The following is a 16,288-nucleotide window of genomic DNA, read 5'->3' as shown; positions in this document are numbered from 1 at the left end:
CTCGCTGCCTTTAAGTTGCTCTGTGCTGCCGCCTCCCGCTTCATTTCTCACTCAGTTCTGAAACTCGGGGAGAAATTGTGAGAGTCGCCGACATGACCGAGACCGCAGCGGCCGAAGCGGCTCCTCCTGCCACTCCCGGCGCCCAAACCAAGGCTCCCAAGAAGAAGAAGGCGGCCGCTCGGCCCAAGCCAGCCGGTCCCAAGCTGGGCGATCAGATCGACAAGATTGTGGCGGATTGCCGCGAGCGCGGGGGGATGTCCTACTTCGCCATAAAGAAGGCTCTGTCCGCCGGCGGCGTCGATGTGCGCAAGTCCGCCTCGCACATCAAGACGAGCATCAAGAGGAAATTGGACAGCGGCCTCCTGGTTCAATGCAAAGGCTCGGGCTTGTCGGGTCACTTCAAGGCCGGGAAGAAAGAAAGGACAGTGACATTGGCAAAGAAAGCGAAGAAACCAGCGGCCACGGCGTCGAAGTCCAGGAAGTCGGTGGCAAAGAAATCTTCGGCCAAAAGACCAGTCATCAAGAAATCTCCCTCCAAGAAACCCGCGGCCAAGAAATCTCCCAGCAAGAAACACGGCGCCAAGAAACCAGCGGCTAAAAAGACGGCGGCCAAGAAGCCAGTGGCCAAGAAGGCGACCCCGAAGAAGCTCAAGAGCCCCCCGAAGGCCAAAGTCACCAAGGTGAAGGCGACGAAAAAGGTTGTAAAATCCAGGGCCCGGCCGAAATCTAAACCCAAGGCAGCGGCCAAGAAGTAAAAGAAAGCTCAACGTCTAATTCCTGACCCCAACGGCTCTTCTCAGAGCCACTCACATCCCTCAGTGAAGAGCTGCACCCCAGTCACATCACTCCTGTCCCGGCACCGCGTTCATATTCCAGCGGGGAAGCATTCACGCGAAGCGCCGCCATCCCCGGTAACTCCACTACATTCTCTGCACCCAGTGTCCAAGCAAAACCTAGAGAACGGGATGTCCGGGTTCGGCCTACTCGGTCTGGGGATGTGATCGGCCCCTGTCTCCGTTCATCAACAATTCCTTCAGGCAGATTCTGGGGGAGAGTGAGACAGAGACAATGAAGGAGAATTCTGCCTCAGAATCTGCAGCCAACACACACAGGGAGGTTTCCTAAATCATCCAGGTTAAGGTTCACTGAAGAGGACAGGAAACAGCGTCCGGCGGTGAAACCGAAGGAGACGGGATCCGGGAGGCACGTAGTGAAGATCCGGGGAGTAGATTTGAGATGGAGATGAGGAAATGCCTTCTCCTTGAGGGAAGTGAATCCGCGGAATTCTCTGCCCAGTGAAGCTGCCTCATTAAATGCTTCCAAGACTCAGAGATTTTTTAAAAAAGAGGGGATTAAGGGAAATGGTGTCGAGTCCAAGTGCAGATCAGTTCCGATTGTTGAATAGCGGATCAGTATCGACGGGCCGGTTGGCCGTCTCCTGCTCCTAATTTTAATGTACCCTTGACTGTTTCCTATGTTAACGAAGGGGCAGAGCTTCAGCGGGAAAATCACTGTCTGTTAATTATCACGGCGCTTATTTAAAGATTTCGTATTTCAGGAAATCGGAAAAAATGTAACCCCGTGTGTGTTGTTCGCGGTCGCTGTTTCTGTTCTGCTAATAACGTTTGGAAATTAGCGATTTCCGGGGCCGGGGCGGAAGATGAGAGGCCGCTCTCTGCTCTGTCTGTCACTCTGACTCTGTCTCCTCCCCTCCCCTTCACTGCGCGTCCTCAGCCAGGTCGGGGCGCTGTGTATAAAAGGGGTCGGCAGTAGAGGCGCTGTCATTGTGTATAATATTTGGTTGAGGGAAAGGTGGAGCGAAGCGGCACTGTAAATTTTTCCGTGATAACATCCAGGGCATCACCAAACCTGCCATCCGCTGTTTGGCTCTGCGTGGCGGAGTCAAGCGAATCTCTGGGTTGATCTACGAGGAGACCCGCGGGGTGTTGAAGGTTTTCCTTGATAATGTGATCAGGGATACCGTCACCTACATCGAGCACGCCAAGCGCAAGACGGTCACCGCCATGAAACGGTAGGGCCGTACTCTGGCTTCGGCGGCTGAAGAATTCCGTCCTTTTTCCGTACAACAAAATTAAACCGCCCATCTCCCCAGAGGGACAGTGACCTGACAATGGAAACAAATGGGATCACGTCCATCAGATATAAATATCTGAAAATTTGAAGTTAAATAATAGGGGAAATTTGTTTCAGAAATTGTGGAAAATCAGAAAGAGAACTGAACAAATTAAACCATGCTTGTTTTTTTTTCATAAAGGAGATTCTAACTCGATCTCTGAAGCGAATTTAAACGCTTTCCTCATTGATTACTAGATGTGCAATTCTGATGAAATGGAGACACATCTGGCTTACTCATACTTAATGGTTACAGGAGGCCACTTCCCTAAGTTTAGTAAAGGATCAGATATAATGTGAAAGATGTAAAGGTGAATTTTTACAAACGTGGGACCCTTTCATGGGATTAAGGAATTTTCCGCTGCAACCGTGTCTACCTGTGCCGCATCGGACTTGTCAGCCACAAACGAGCCTGCAGCTGACGTGGACATTTACCCCCTCCATAAATCTTCGTCCGCAAAGCCAAGCCAAAGAAGAATATTAGATAAACAGGTTTGCCTTGGTTAGAGGGAGGGGTATGATTTTTTTAAACCTTTTTTGGTTTTTTTTTTCGAGGTATTTTGATAAAATGTGTTTGACCGAGAAGGGTACAAACAATTTATATTATAAATGATGAACGTATTATTTGAGTACAAATGATCTCTCTACTTATATTTCAGCCCTTGTATTGGATTGACGTTTGTGTACGTTTTTTTAAAACTCATTGAAGATATTTTAAAAAGAAAAAAAATATATAATTAATTGTGCTTTATCAATTCTCCGATCACGCATTTAGAACAATAATTCATGATGGGGAGGGGGGGGGGTTATCTGACAAGGAAAGTGGAGATAATGTCGACATTCATGGTGGATTTAAAGAATGAGGGGTGAACTGCAGCCGGTTTCCCTCGAGGCGATCTCCGCTCTCTGATCCGCACAACTCTTGATAATGCGGTGTCGCTAAGTCGGCCTAGAACCTCCCTCTTGGGTCGTTCCCATTCACTTTTCACCAGCCTCCGGTAGAGCTGAATCCCCTCAGCTTCAGCAGCGGTTCTGTCCATCCGCAGCCCATTTTCAGACACACTGGTTTAATGAGAAAAATCCTCGATATTTAAAAGGAGTGATAATCTGGGACAAACGGTTTCTATCAAACCGTTCTCCAACATTGGCGGGCGATTTGAAAATAAACTGCAGCCAATCGTATTGCAACCTTTGTTTCTCTCTCTCTCTCTCTCTGAGACCCAGTCGCAAACTCGATATCCTTCACGCTGCTGCAGGTCTGAAACGGCCCTGTGAGTCATATAATGATGGAGCCAATCACAGGCCTGGAACATGGTGATTGCCATCTCTGCTCCAGCCATTCAGAGCGGTGGGGCGGATCTTCACCAACTGTTTATAAGTCGGAGCCTGAGCCAGTTTCATCATTCAAGTCCTCGTGTCTCAGATTGTGATTGCGCTGTTGAAACGGAATGGCCCGGACCAAGCAGACGGCGCGCAAATCGACCGGAGGGAAAGCTCCTCGCAAACAACTGGCCACCAAAGCGGCGCGAAAGAGCGCTCCGGCCACGGGCGGAGTGAAGAAGCCTCATCGCTACCGACCTGGTACCGTGGCTCTAAGGGAGATCCGGCGCTACCAGAAATCCACCGAGCTGTTGATCCGCAAACTGCCCTTCCAGCGCCTGGTGCGGGAGATCGCTCAGGATTTCAAGACGGACCTGCGCTTCCAGAGCTCGGCCGTCATGGCCCTGCAGGAGGCGAGCGAGGCTTACCTGGTGGGGCTCTTCGAGGACACCAACCTGTGCGCCATCCACGCCAAGCGCGTCACCATCATGCCCAAAGACATCCAGCTGGCCCGCCGCATCCGCGGGGAGCGCGCCTGAACCCGGCCTCGGAAACAAGCACCAAAAAGGCTCTTTTCAGAGCCACAATCTTTGCAGATTAAAGAGTTGTGTCCGCTCCGGCTTGAAATTTTTGAAAGGACTGCGGGGCTTGTTGAAACCGTGCAGTCATTCAGCAGAATTGGAGCGTGTACAGCCACTTACTGTCCGCAAGAAATTCGTCTGTTTGCGGTTGATTTATCCTGGAGAATGAGGTAATGTCATCCTGTGTCGGGATATGGATTGGGGCTTTAATTCTGTACAGGTCTTGACCATTCTCCATTCTAGTCTGCCAGAAATTTGCTCATAATTTTTAACTATACAAATTACATATAATTATTTTCCCGAGCTCTCCGCTGCCTAGTCAGCTCTTCCACAGAGTGACTGAACGGTTATGGGCAGCACCCCGCCCTGAGCGATGGTTACCCCTCCCAGCAGCTTGTTGAGCTCCTCGTCGTTGCGGACGGGCAGTTGCAAGTGTCTGGGGACGATACGGGTTTTCTTGTCCCGGGCCGCGTTACCGGCCAGTTCTTAGATTTAAGCCGTCAAGTACTCAAGCACAGCAGCCAGATAGACCGGGGCTCCAGCGCCCACCCGCTCAGCATAGATGCCCTTTCTCAGGAACCTGTGAACACGGCCCACAGGGAACTGTAGTCTGGTGCGCGACGAGCGAGACTTGGCCTTGGACTGAGCTTTACCACCAAATTTCCCTCATCCACTCATCTCCACAATTTTACAAACTTATTTACTGCCAATAAGAAGCTGAGGTCGCAGTTGCCCTTTTTGTATCTTTTGGAGGAATGGAAAGGGAGCCTGATGATTGGACCTTCAGTGCTCACTGTCATTGGCTGAGCGAGGTCCCCATTCCGAGAGCAACCAATGAACAGGCGGCAGCTCGTTGAACGGGGAGAATAACGGCCGGTTTCCCCAATCGCCGAAATGTGAAAAGGCCGTGAAATTTTCATCTGTGCAGAGTCTGAAAACAAGTTGTTGTGAATCTGATTGTTGGCGTGATTTCTGCTCATCAGTGATCACTCAATCACGACACATTTATATCGTGTAAATCCAGGAGCTGCTGGTAAAGAAGCGAGCTGCCCACCAGGCTCACCTTGCAAAGCCTTCCTGGCCAGAGAAAAAAGAGCCTTCCCTCTTGCATGCAGCCACCTTCAGTGCAAACTCCGGGAGATCCAAAATGAGTGGTGGACTAGCCTCGTCAAATGAACCCAGCTTAGCACCGACATTGGCTACTTCAGGGGTTTTTATGAAACACTAAAGGAAATGTACGGCCCCTCACCCCAAGTCCAAAGTCCTCAGCAACAAGATCTCCATCCTCAATCGATGGTCAGAACACTGCCAATCCCTTTTCAGTGCCAACCGCTCAGTCCAAGAATCCGCCCTGCTCCAGCTCCCTCAACAACCCTTGAGGCTAGAGCTGGATGAGGTCCTTACCTGGGAAGAGACATATAAGGCAATTGAATAACTGAAAAGTGGCAAAGCAGCAGGTATAGATGGAATCCCCCCCAGAGGTCTGGAAGGCTGGTGGCAAAGCTCTGCATACCAAACTGCATGAGTTTTTCATGCTCTGCTGGGACTAAGGAAAGCTGCCTCAGGACCTTCATGATGCCATCATCATGACCCTGTACAAAAACAAAGGCGAGAAATCAGACTGCTCAAACTACAGGGGAATCACGCTGCTCTCCATTGCATGCAAAATCTTTGCTAGGATTCTCCTTAATAGACTAATACCTAGTGTCACCGAAAATGTCCTCCCAGAATCACAGTGTGGCTTTCGTGCAAACAGAGGAACTACTTGACATGGTCTTTGCCCTCAGACAGCTCCAAGAAAAGTGCAGAGAACAAAACAAAGGACTCTACATCACCTTTGTTGACCTCACCAAAGCCTTTGACTCTGTGAGCAGGAAAGGGTTTTGGGAAATACTAGAGCGCCTCGGATGCCCCCTAAGTTCCTCAACATGGTTATCCAACTGCACGAAAACCCACAACATCGGGTCAGATACAGCAATGTACTCTCTGAACCCTTCTCCATTGACAACGGCGTGAAGCAAGGCTGTTTCCTCGCACCAACCATCTTTACTATCTTCTTCAGCATGATGCTGAAACAAGCCAATAAAGACCTCAACAATGAAGACGGTGTTTACATCCAGTACTGCACAGATGGAAGTCTCTTCAATCTGAGGCGCCTACAAGCTCACACCAAGACAAAAGAGCAACTTGTCCGTGAACTACTCTTTGCAGACGATGCCGCTTTAGTTGCCCATTCAGAGCCAGCTCTCCAGCACATGACGTCCTGTTTTGCGGAAACTGCCAAAATGTTTGGCCTGGAAGTCAGCCTGAAGAAAACTGAGGTCCTCCATCAGCCAGCTCCCCACATCTCCATCGGGCACAATGAACTCAAAACGGTCAACCAGTTTACCTACCTCGGCTGCACTATTTCATCTGATGCAAGGATCGACAAAGAGATAGACAACAGACTCGCCAAGGCAAATAGTGCCTTTGGAAGACTACACAAAAGAGTCTGGAAAAACAACCACCTGAGGAAACACACAAAGATCAGCGTGTACAGAGCCGTTGTCATACCCACACTCCTGTTCGGCTCCGAATCATGGGTCCTCTACCGGCATCACCTACGGCTCCTAGAACGCTTCCATCAGTACTGTCTCTGCTCCATCTTCAACATTCATTGGAATGACTTAATCACCAACATCGAAGTACTCGAGCTGGCAGAGTCCGCAAGCATCGAATCCATGCTGCTGAAGACCCAACTGCGCTGGGTGGGTCACATCGCCAGAATGGAGGACCATCGCCTTCCCAAGATCGTGTTCTATGGTGAGCTCTCCACTGGCCACCGAGACAGAGGTGCACCAAAGAAGAGGTACAAGGACTGTTTAAAGAAATCTCTTGGTGCTTGCCACATTGACCACCACCAGTGGGCTGATATCGCCTCCAACCGTGCATCTTGGCCCCTCACAGTTTGGCGGGCAGCAACCTCCTTTGAAAAAGACTGCAGAGCCCACCTCACTGACAAAAGACAAAGGAGGAAAAACCCAACCCCAACCAACCAATTTTCCCTTGCAACCATGCCTGCCTGTCCCGCATCGGACTTGTCAATCACCAACGAGCCTGCAGCAGACGTGGACATACACCTCCATAAATCTTCATCTGCGAAGCCAAGCCAAAGAAGAAAGAAAGAAGACATCGTGTGTATTCATATCCCGAGAATTGCCGTGAACAGAGTTACCCGATTTATTTCAAGAAGTAACAGATGCGGGAAAGGAAACGATTCTCATCAGTAAATGTTCCTCCAGGAAAACACTGTGAACTGACTGATCTGGGGTGGTGATGGTGTTCGGGGAAATTACAACATGCGGGGGTTCAGATCATAGAACGTACCCACAGAAGCAATTGAATAGTGAAAATGCTTGTATTTTGCCCACATTAATCAAATTTTGCCCAATTGTCAAAATATTTAATGACCATGATAAACAGATGAGAATAAAACATTTTCTTGGCTGTTGAGGGGGCAGGAATTCAACACTGAAACCACAAACTTAGATGAGAATAAATGCGTGAAGCAGAAATCGCAGGATAATCAATCGCTCTGAAATTATTATGGAAACTGGTACAACACTTTCAGTGAGACTGTGAGTGGCTCTTGAAAGAGCCGTTGGGTTTTCTGTCTGTCTGGTCAGTTCTCTGTGGAGCTTTACTTGGAGCTGGTGTACTTTGTCCCTTCTGACACGGCGTGCTTGGCCAACTCCCCGGGTAGCAGCAGGCGCACGGCGGTCTGGATCTTCTGGGAGCTGATGGTTGACTTCTTGTTGTAATGGGCCAGGCGGGAAGTCTCACCCGCAATGCGCTCGAAAATATCATTAACCAATGAGTTCATGATGCTCATGGCCTTGGAGGAGATCCCGGTGTCGGGATGAACCTGCTTCATCACCTTGTAGATGTAGATGGCGTAACTCTCCTTCCTCACCCTCCTGCGCATCTTACTGGCCTTGCCTGCTGGCTTGGCCAAGGCTTTCTTGGCACCCTTCTTGGGAGCTGGTTTCTGTTGCTCAGGCATTTTCTCGATCACCTTCAAACACTGAAATAACCACAACATCTGAGAGCGCTGGTCAAATAGGCAGCCCTGTCACCCTATGCTAATGAGGGATTGGAGATGGAAAGGATTGTCATTGGTGATGTGGGGGTGATTCCGGTGCCTTCATCCGGTGGACGGGGGTGAGTTATTGGATCGGATAAACATTGGAGTAGAGAGGGTGATAGTGAGTTCAGCTCCTGTGGAAATGGACCAGTCCCTGCACTGGAGGAAATCTATTCCAGGCTGTTAAAGGGAGAAGGGGAGGGAGAGTGTGGAGGGTCTGGCATCACATTTTCGCTCTTGTCTGGCTGGAGGAGTGAGGGTGAGAACACCCCGCGGTGACTTTTTCTCACATACTGAAGAAGGGCTCAATCGGGGATAGACCTTTACCGCCTGTGGACGCTGCGGGACCTGCAGAGATCCTCCATCATTTCCGTTTTAACTTTGCGAAAGGGAGGGCGCAGGTGTGAGGGAGGTTGATTGTCACTTTCCGTTGCCGAATCCGAGGGGGAGAATGGGTAATATGGTGGTGATTGGCCTGGAGGCGGGTCGGAGAGAGTGACAGATTGTGTGGGCTGGCGCTGTGAATCAGCGAACCTTAAGGAAGGTCACGTGTTGTTGTTGTTTCGTCTATTTTGGGCAAGAGGAGCGGTTTCAGTTTTGTTTCCTTTTTCAGGCGCCCGTTGCGTTGTGGGGAAAAAGCTTGTATATCTCCCATGCTAATGGTCCACTTCGCCCGTCCTCTGTGCCAGGAAGCAGTCTGATGCTCAAAGTGTGGGGAAGGGTGGAGAAGCTTGATGAAAGGGGAGCGCAGTCGGGGATTCTCACACTGAAGGAGGGGGACAAACCTCGTGGTTGGGGGGGGGGGTGGTTTCAAGATGGAGAGAGGACTGGTCTGAAGACGGGAGAGTTCTGTGCCAGAATCCCGTGGGGGAGTTGCTGTTAATTGGGATTGAAAGCTGAAACGTGATTATCGCCATTACGTTATTCTTAAATGGCACCACTGTCAGGATGAACCTCACCTCCGCTCTCTGTGAACAGTCATGTTTGTGGGTCTGATGGTTTTGTGGAGACATTTTGCGAGCTTCTGTGTTGCTGGAACCACGCAGCGTTTATTCCACAGGGTATAAATACAATTTACCTCCTCGTGTGTGATGGGGATCTGTTTCCACACTTCACTGTTCACTGCCCTGAATACCCCAGTGTCTAGGACTTTATACTATGTGGAACATTACAGCACAGTGTAGGCCCCTCAGCCCATAATATTATGCTGACTGATGTAAACCTCCACAACAATCTAACCCCCCTTACCCCATAACCCTCTACTTTTGAAATTGGCCTTGCTCCAGCCTCCACCACCAACTCCAGCAAGGCATTCCAGGTGCCCACTAATCTGCATAAAAAATTTACTTCTGTCTATCTTACACCTCCCTCCAATCACCTTAAATTGATGCCTTCTGGGATTGGCCATTGCTGAGCTGGGAAATAGGTGCTGGCTGTCCATCCTATCTCTTCCCCTCACAATCTTGTATACCACTCATCTCCTCACCTCTTCAGTCTCCTCTCATCCTTCCTTGCTTCAGAAAAAACCCCAAGCTCTGTCAACCTTGCTTTATTTCCAAACCAGGCAACATGCTCGTAATTCTTCTCTGTACCCTCTCTGAAGCATCAACATCCTTCCAATACTGAGGCAACCATCACTGAATACATGATACTCAAAGTGTGGTCTAACCAGAGTTTTGTTGCATGACATTGTCTCACTGCTCTTTAACTCAGTCCCTGACTAATGAAGGCAAACACCCCACTCATCTTCAGAGTGAATAATTTTTCTTTACACTTATCCTGACCTCTGCTCCTCCACACAGAACTATATTGAATGAATTATCTCCCCAGTTCAAGTTCAACTTCATTATCATCTGATTTTACAGTTGAAATTCTGGACCGTGGAATACACACATACAATACACAGCACATAATAATCATATGAAGATAAAATGTAAAATAAATATTAGTAGTTTGTCCTAATTGTTTAATGAGATCTGGCACAAATTTACCTGGAAACATAAAAAATCTTGTTTGGTCAGATATATTGTTTTGATATTTTACTAGACAAGGTTGATGAAGAGAATGTGGCAGATGTGAAGATTTTCATAAGTCTCATTAGAGGAAGGATGTGTAAACTTTAGAGGGGGGTGCAGAGGAGATTTGAAGTTCAGATTTATTGTCAGATTATGTATGTGACATCACATACAACCCTGAGATTTCTTTTCCTGTGGGCCAGGCAGAATTTCTGCTTATTGGTAGTGCAAAATATTGGACTCAAGGAAGATATGTATACAAATTAGAGAAATGGAAACAAAAAGGAAGTACAAACAAACTGACTGTGCAATACAGAAAATGAATATTCAATAACAAATAAGAGACGTTAAATTACTCTTTGATTGAATTTGTTGTTTAGGAGTCTGAAGGTGGACTCTTTCTGTACTTGGTGGTACAAGTCTCATGGCACCTTTACCTCTTTCCTGATGGCAGCAGTGAGAACAGACAATACCCTGGATGGTATTGATCAATTATGATTGCTGCTGCTCCCCGACAGCAGCTTTCCATGTGCTCGATGATGGGGAGAATTTTCCCTGTGATGTATTGAGCTTTGCTTACTACCTTTTTCAGGGCTTTCAGCTCAAGAGATATTGCCCCCCCCCCCCCCACCCATATCAGCTGTACTGAAGCTGGTCAGCACACTTTCCACAACACATCTGTATATGTTTGCAAAGTTTTCTATGTCTTACCAAACCCGAGAAAGTAGAGGTTCTGACGTGTTTTCTTCATAATAATATTCCTGTATTGGTTGATGAAATATCCACCAAGATAGTGTCTCCCACAAATTTAAATTTGTTCCCCCTCAAGTATTTTCATAGTCTAATGTTGAAGCATATCAGCTCCTGTCTGAACGGGGATATGACAATCTGTTCATTGTTGTTGTCAGTGCACCATTCAGCCAGGTTTCCAATCTCCCTTCTGAATCAACTCCCCCTTTTGTCCCCCTCTGTCCACCGTAGTGTGGATCTCCCAGTGGCCACCCATTTCAATTTCCCATCCCGTTCCCTTGCTGATAGTCCATGGTCTCATGCACTGCCAGGCTGAGACCACCTGCAAATTAAAGGAACACCTCATCTTCCGACTGGGCTCCCTCCAACTGGATGGCATTAAAACTGACTTCTCTGGCTTTCATTGTCCCACCTCACATGTTCCCTCAACTCTATCTCTCACATCTCTGTCTGAAAGACTGGCTCATTTCCTCTAGAATTCTGGTGTGCTTTTACCCCCCCCCCCCTTTTATATCATCAGGAAATTAGTCAATGGTTATTGTCATAGAGAGCCACACTGTCATAAATGTAAAGTAGGAGTCTCCAAGGTTGTCCATATCCACCCATGGGGGTTGATGGGACAATTCAAGGGTCAATAAATACCAAAGGGTTGAAAGGTTGTCATTTGACTTTGAAAATAGCGTCTACGGCAAGAGTGGCCAACCTCTCACGAGAGCTGACCTTGGTGGTCACCATGTTGTATTTGGCTTTGGCCTTTTAATAAGTAGAGAGTGAAGGAATGATTGAGTGGAAAAGCAGCAGGTCTGTGTCCAATGCTGCTGCACCAAACCCCCAACCCCCCAGCCATGGTGCAGTGCCTCTACCCGCACAAACCCCACCCCCATCCAATGCTGGGTGTTGATGAGATATCAAGGATTCTATGAAGGGGTTGATGACCCTAAAAGTTTGGGGACCCCTGGTCTAAAGTGAGTAGAGCAGGGGTGAAGAACACAGCCCTGTGGTGCTTTGTATGGATGGAGATAGTGGAGGATATGTTCTTACCAATGTTCACCGATTGTGATCTTAAAGTGAGGAAATCCAGGATCAATTTACACAGAGGGGTGTGAGGCCCAGCTCTTGGAGTTTGCTGATCAGTTTTGAGGGGATGATGGTATTGAATGCCAAACTGCAGTCAATAAAGAGCATCCTGATGTATTCCTCTGTGCTGTCCACGTGTTCTGGCCTTTGTGTAGAGCCAGTCAGGTGGCATCTGCCGTAGACCTGTTGCTGCATTTGGCATATGGATCCAAGTCTTCACTCAGACAGGATCAGATCTGCTTAACAGATGTTGCTTGGATTGGAGAATATGTCTTATGAAGCAAAGTTAAAAGAACTTGGGGAGGGGGGGGGGTTCTCTTGGGAGCAAATTTGAATGTGAGGTGACTTAATTTTAGGATGACAAGATTATGCGAGACACAGTTAGTGTGAACAGCCGGCATCTTTTATCCAGGTGTGACAGTAGCAAAAACCAGAGGACATCTGTTTAATTCGAGGGTAGGAAGGTTTAGGGGAGATGTTTTTTTTTAAAACAGTGTTGCGGGTGCCTGGACTGCATTGCTGAGGGTTGGGGTGGAGGCTGATAAAATGAGGACATTCAAAACATTTTTACTCACCTCCAGTCTTTGTGTCATCTGCAAACATGTTGATCCAATTTACCACATTGTCATCCAGATCACTGATATAAATGAGAAGCAACAGTGGTCCCAGGACTGATCCCAGATGCACAGCTCTAGTCACAGGCATCCAGAGTGAGGAGTATTCATCCCCCACCACTCTCCAGCTTCTCCTGTTTTGCCAATGTCAAATCCAGTTTATTACCTCATCATGAATACCAAGGGTCTGAACCTTCCTGACTAACCTCCCAGGTGGAACCTTATCAAAGTCCATGCAGACAACACCCACAGGTTCCTGGTAACCTCCTCGAAAAACTCTATTAGATTGGTTAAAGATTACCTACCAAATACAAAGCCATGTTGACTATCCCTAAGCAGTCCCAGGCTATCTAAATACGAGTATATAGGATCTCTTTGAACACCCAATTATTTACTTACTACTGATTTCACACTAACTAGCCTATAATGTCCAGGGTTACTTCTGCAGACTTTTCTTTCTTTCCCTGATCTCTGTCTCCTCCCCCCACCCCAGTTCCCTATTTTCTTCCCAGTCTTATCCGATCAGAGAAAAACCATCTGCCATGTCGCTGGTCACTTCTCGGTTTCAGTCTCTTCTCTCTCCTGTATCCACCTATGACCTCTTACCAGTTCACCTGTACTGCTCCCCCGCCCCCTCCCTCCTTTTAATTCAGACAACTGTCTTTTTTTTCCACATTCCTGACAAAGGGCCCAAGTCAGAAACGTTGATGGCCTTTCCCTTCCTGTGGCCGCTGTGTGTCCTGCTGAGTTTCTCCAGCACTATTGTGCATTGCATCTTGTATTCCGTCCCGACCCTCTCCAACCAGGTGGCATCAATAGCAACTTCTCCAGTTTCTGTTATCCCTGTTTCCTCTCCTCCAACTCCCCACCGCCTTCACTTCCTTCTCCCATCAGAGAGCTACCCTTCTTAAGCCTCTCCCCCTCTCACTCTCTCTCCTACCCTCCCCAGTATCCACCTGTAAGCCTGCGCTCCTCCCCCTTCACCTCACTTTTCAATGTGGGCATCTGCCTTATTTTCGGCAGTCCTGGGAAAGGGCTCAGGCTCAAAATGTTGATGGCCTTTTATTGTTGATGGACGATGTGTGACCTTCTGAGTTTCTCCAGCACTTGTGTCTTGCATTAGATCCCAGCATCTGCACACCCTCATCATCTGAACATCCAGAGGTTGCAGCATTGAGTTTCAAACTTCATCAATTTCAAAGGGAACTTGCACAACTAAGTCTTGTCCAGCAGTTAATGACACTGACGTCTCCTGGCTGGTTTATGAACTCCTCACAAAAGCCCAGACACGCAGGCACCAGGTCAGAGGTCACCACACTCACCTCAGTAGCGACGCCCTAAATGCTGGAGCAACTCAGCAGGTCAGGCAGCATCCACGGAAGGCAACAGACGGCAGGAACCCCACAGCATGGAAAGAAGAGACCCACTTCTGCTGATACATTTTCTCGTGGTTCAAAACATTCTGAGTTAATGTTTTCTCTTTTCGTTCAAATTTTCCACTGGGATCTTGCCGAGTTCGCAGGAACATGGTGATTCCAAAGTTGGTTTAGATCTGGGAGGAAGTCAAATGAAACAAAATGATCATAATTAATTAAACAACCAGAGGAAAACGTTCACAAAACATTCAGTAAAATGCAAAGAAATGTCCTCCTGGAGTTAAACAGGAAAACCTGCAGATGCTGGGGTTGAGGGCAGTTCACCAAAGTGCTGGAGAAACTCAGCAGGTCACGCAGCATTTGTTTTTTGTTTTTGTCTCTCATTGTTTTCAAAACACTGATTTCATTTGAAATGTTAGCTTCTGAATCTGGAATTACCTGTCAAAATTTAAAGCAACATAAAATCCACCCTGCTTAGCCAAAATATAGTCTGTGGCTATATATAGTTTATTCTTAGTCCTGTTAAAATATGGAATCTATTAATGGTATAGTTTGCGAAAGCTGTCTTGGTGTAGGTTCCGTGACCGATGATGCTATGATTGTACAAAAAAAAACAAATTTTGTCGGAACTCAGCTGGCCTTGTATCATTAAGAGGAGGTAAAGGTATATTACTGACATTTTGGGCCAGAGATCTTCAAGGATAAGCAGAGAACAGGAAGGCTCCGAATAAAGAAAAGGCTGGCTGGGGTAGAAGTCCAGATGAATATGAGTGTGTAAGGAGACCGGGAAAAGGGAAGAGAAAGAGAGAGGTAGTGTTGGGAAAAGATGAGGGGGAAGAAATGGGGAGGTGGGGTTGGGTGAGTTGTGGTTTAACAAAAGCCAGAGAAGTTGGTGTGAATGCCATCTGGTTACTTGTGTGATCAGCTAAGAAAGTTACTCAATACCAAGGGATCAACACAATTTACCATTTTTCTCCAAGTGAAAATTTCTAATGAAATTATTCAATGGTACAGAATCAAGCCATCTCCCTCTTTTTCCATTAAAATTCTGGCACCAAATTTTCCTCTGCATTTGGGATTGGTGACACCCTCATGTTTCGGATTCTGGTAAATCATGAATTCCACTTCATTCTTTATGATCCCTAATAATTGTTTTTTTTAACCCACTGGTTAAATCTCCATCAGATTTTTTCTCACTTCATCTCTTAAACTGACACAGAGGCCATTTTGTCCCTATTTTCCCTGTTCCTACTGGAGATCCATAATCCCTTCCTTTACCCAATAAGAACAATAAACATAAATTGCAGAACATAAAACAAAAATTTAATCAGTCTGTGTCCTCTGTTTGTGCCGTCCTCTCCTTCCTTCTCCTCCTCTTGCTCCCTTGCTCATGGGATTCTCCGGCAGTAGTTGAGATGAATCTTGACCTCAGCAGGTATTGACAAGTTCACCTGGAATTGTTAGATTTGCCTGAGTGGTTCAGACTGCCTCAAATGTCTTCATCTACACCCATTATCTGGGGTTCACTAGTAGCTCTGTCTTTCATTGGGGAACCTTGTGCTTTTTGAACCTGGAAATAAACAGAATTGAGAGCCAAAGTTAGTCCTTTCAAGTACCTATCTAGTTCTCCTTCTACGCTTACCTCCTTGCCACTGGGCTTAGTCATTGGCATTGACATCATCCTTCCTACAACCATCTCATGCAGTTTTAACTGGGTACATCTATTTCTACTGTTTCTCATGGCCATGAGTGCTAACGGTAAGCATTGTACCCAATTTAACCCTGTCTGTTTGCAAATTTTTGCCAATTTAGCTTTAAGTTCACCATTATAGATGTGGGTTTGGACTTCAAAAAAGACCTTCGACAAGTTGCTAAACAGGATGAGAGCCCATGGAATTGCGAGAAGGATACAAACATTGAGTAGAGTGTTGGCTGATCAGCAGGAAGCAGAGAGTAGGAACAAAGGGATCCTATTTGCCAGTTGTGTTCACAGAGGTCAGTTTTGGGGCCATTTCTTTTTACATATATAAATGATTTAGATTATGGCTTTGTGGCTAAATTTGCAGATGAATCCAAAATAGGTGGTAGAGCAGGTGGTGCTGAAGATACTGAAAGGCCGCAGAGAGACTTGGATAGATTAGGAGAATGAGCAAAGAGGTGGCAGATGAAATAAAGTTTTGGAACATGTACAGTCATGAATGTTGGTGGAAGAAAAATTCGGACAGACTTGTTTAGATGAGGAGAAAATTCAAAATTTAGAGATGCAAAGGGACTAGGGAGTCCTTGTGCAGGAAACCCT

At 47.1% G+C, this 16,288-nt stretch overlaps 3 protein-coding genes across 3 annotated transcripts; 2 read left to right on the top strand and 1 right to left on the bottom strand.

Annotated features, from left to right (window-relative positions):
• Positions 1–55: 55 nt before the first annotated feature.
• On the top strand, positions 56–2,874 carry LOC138764714 (histone H1-like). Its single transcript, XM_069940968.1, has one exon. It carries the CDS (start codon positions 93–95, stop codon positions 753–755), a length of 663 nt encoding a protein of 220 aa, XP_069797069.1. The 5' UTR covers positions 56–92; the 3' UTR covers positions 756–2,874.
• An 89-nt stretch (positions 2,875–2,963) lies between these two features.
• On the top strand, positions 2,964–4,081 carry LOC138764718 (histone H3). Its single transcript, XM_069940972.1, has one exon. The coding sequence runs from the start codon at positions 3,582–3,584 to the stop codon at positions 3,990–3,992; it is 411 nt and encodes a 136-aa protein (XP_069797073.1). The 5' UTR covers positions 2,964–3,581; the 3' UTR covers positions 3,993–4,081.
• Positions 4,082–7,713: 3,632 nt separating this feature from the next.
• Positions 7,714–8,084, bottom strand: LOC138764729 (histone H2B 1/2-like). The gene has a single exon (XM_069940981.1). It carries the CDS (start codon positions 8,074–8,076, stop codon positions 7,714–7,716), a length of 363 nt encoding a protein of 120 aa, XP_069797082.1. The 5' UTR covers positions 8,077–8,084.
• Between the last annotated feature and the right edge of the window lie 8,204 nt (positions 8,085–16,288).

This window comes from Narcine bancroftii, chromosome 5 (genome assembly GCF_036971445.1).
Source record: "Narcine bancroftii isolate sNarBan1 chromosome 5, sNarBan1.hap1, whole genome shotgun sequence".
Lineage (NCBI taxonomy): Eukaryota > Metazoa > Chordata > Chondrichthyes > Torpediniformes > Narcinidae > Narcine > Narcine bancroftii.
Note: the sequence above shows the minus strand (reverse complement) of the source record. Positions and strands in the feature narration are given on the sequence as shown.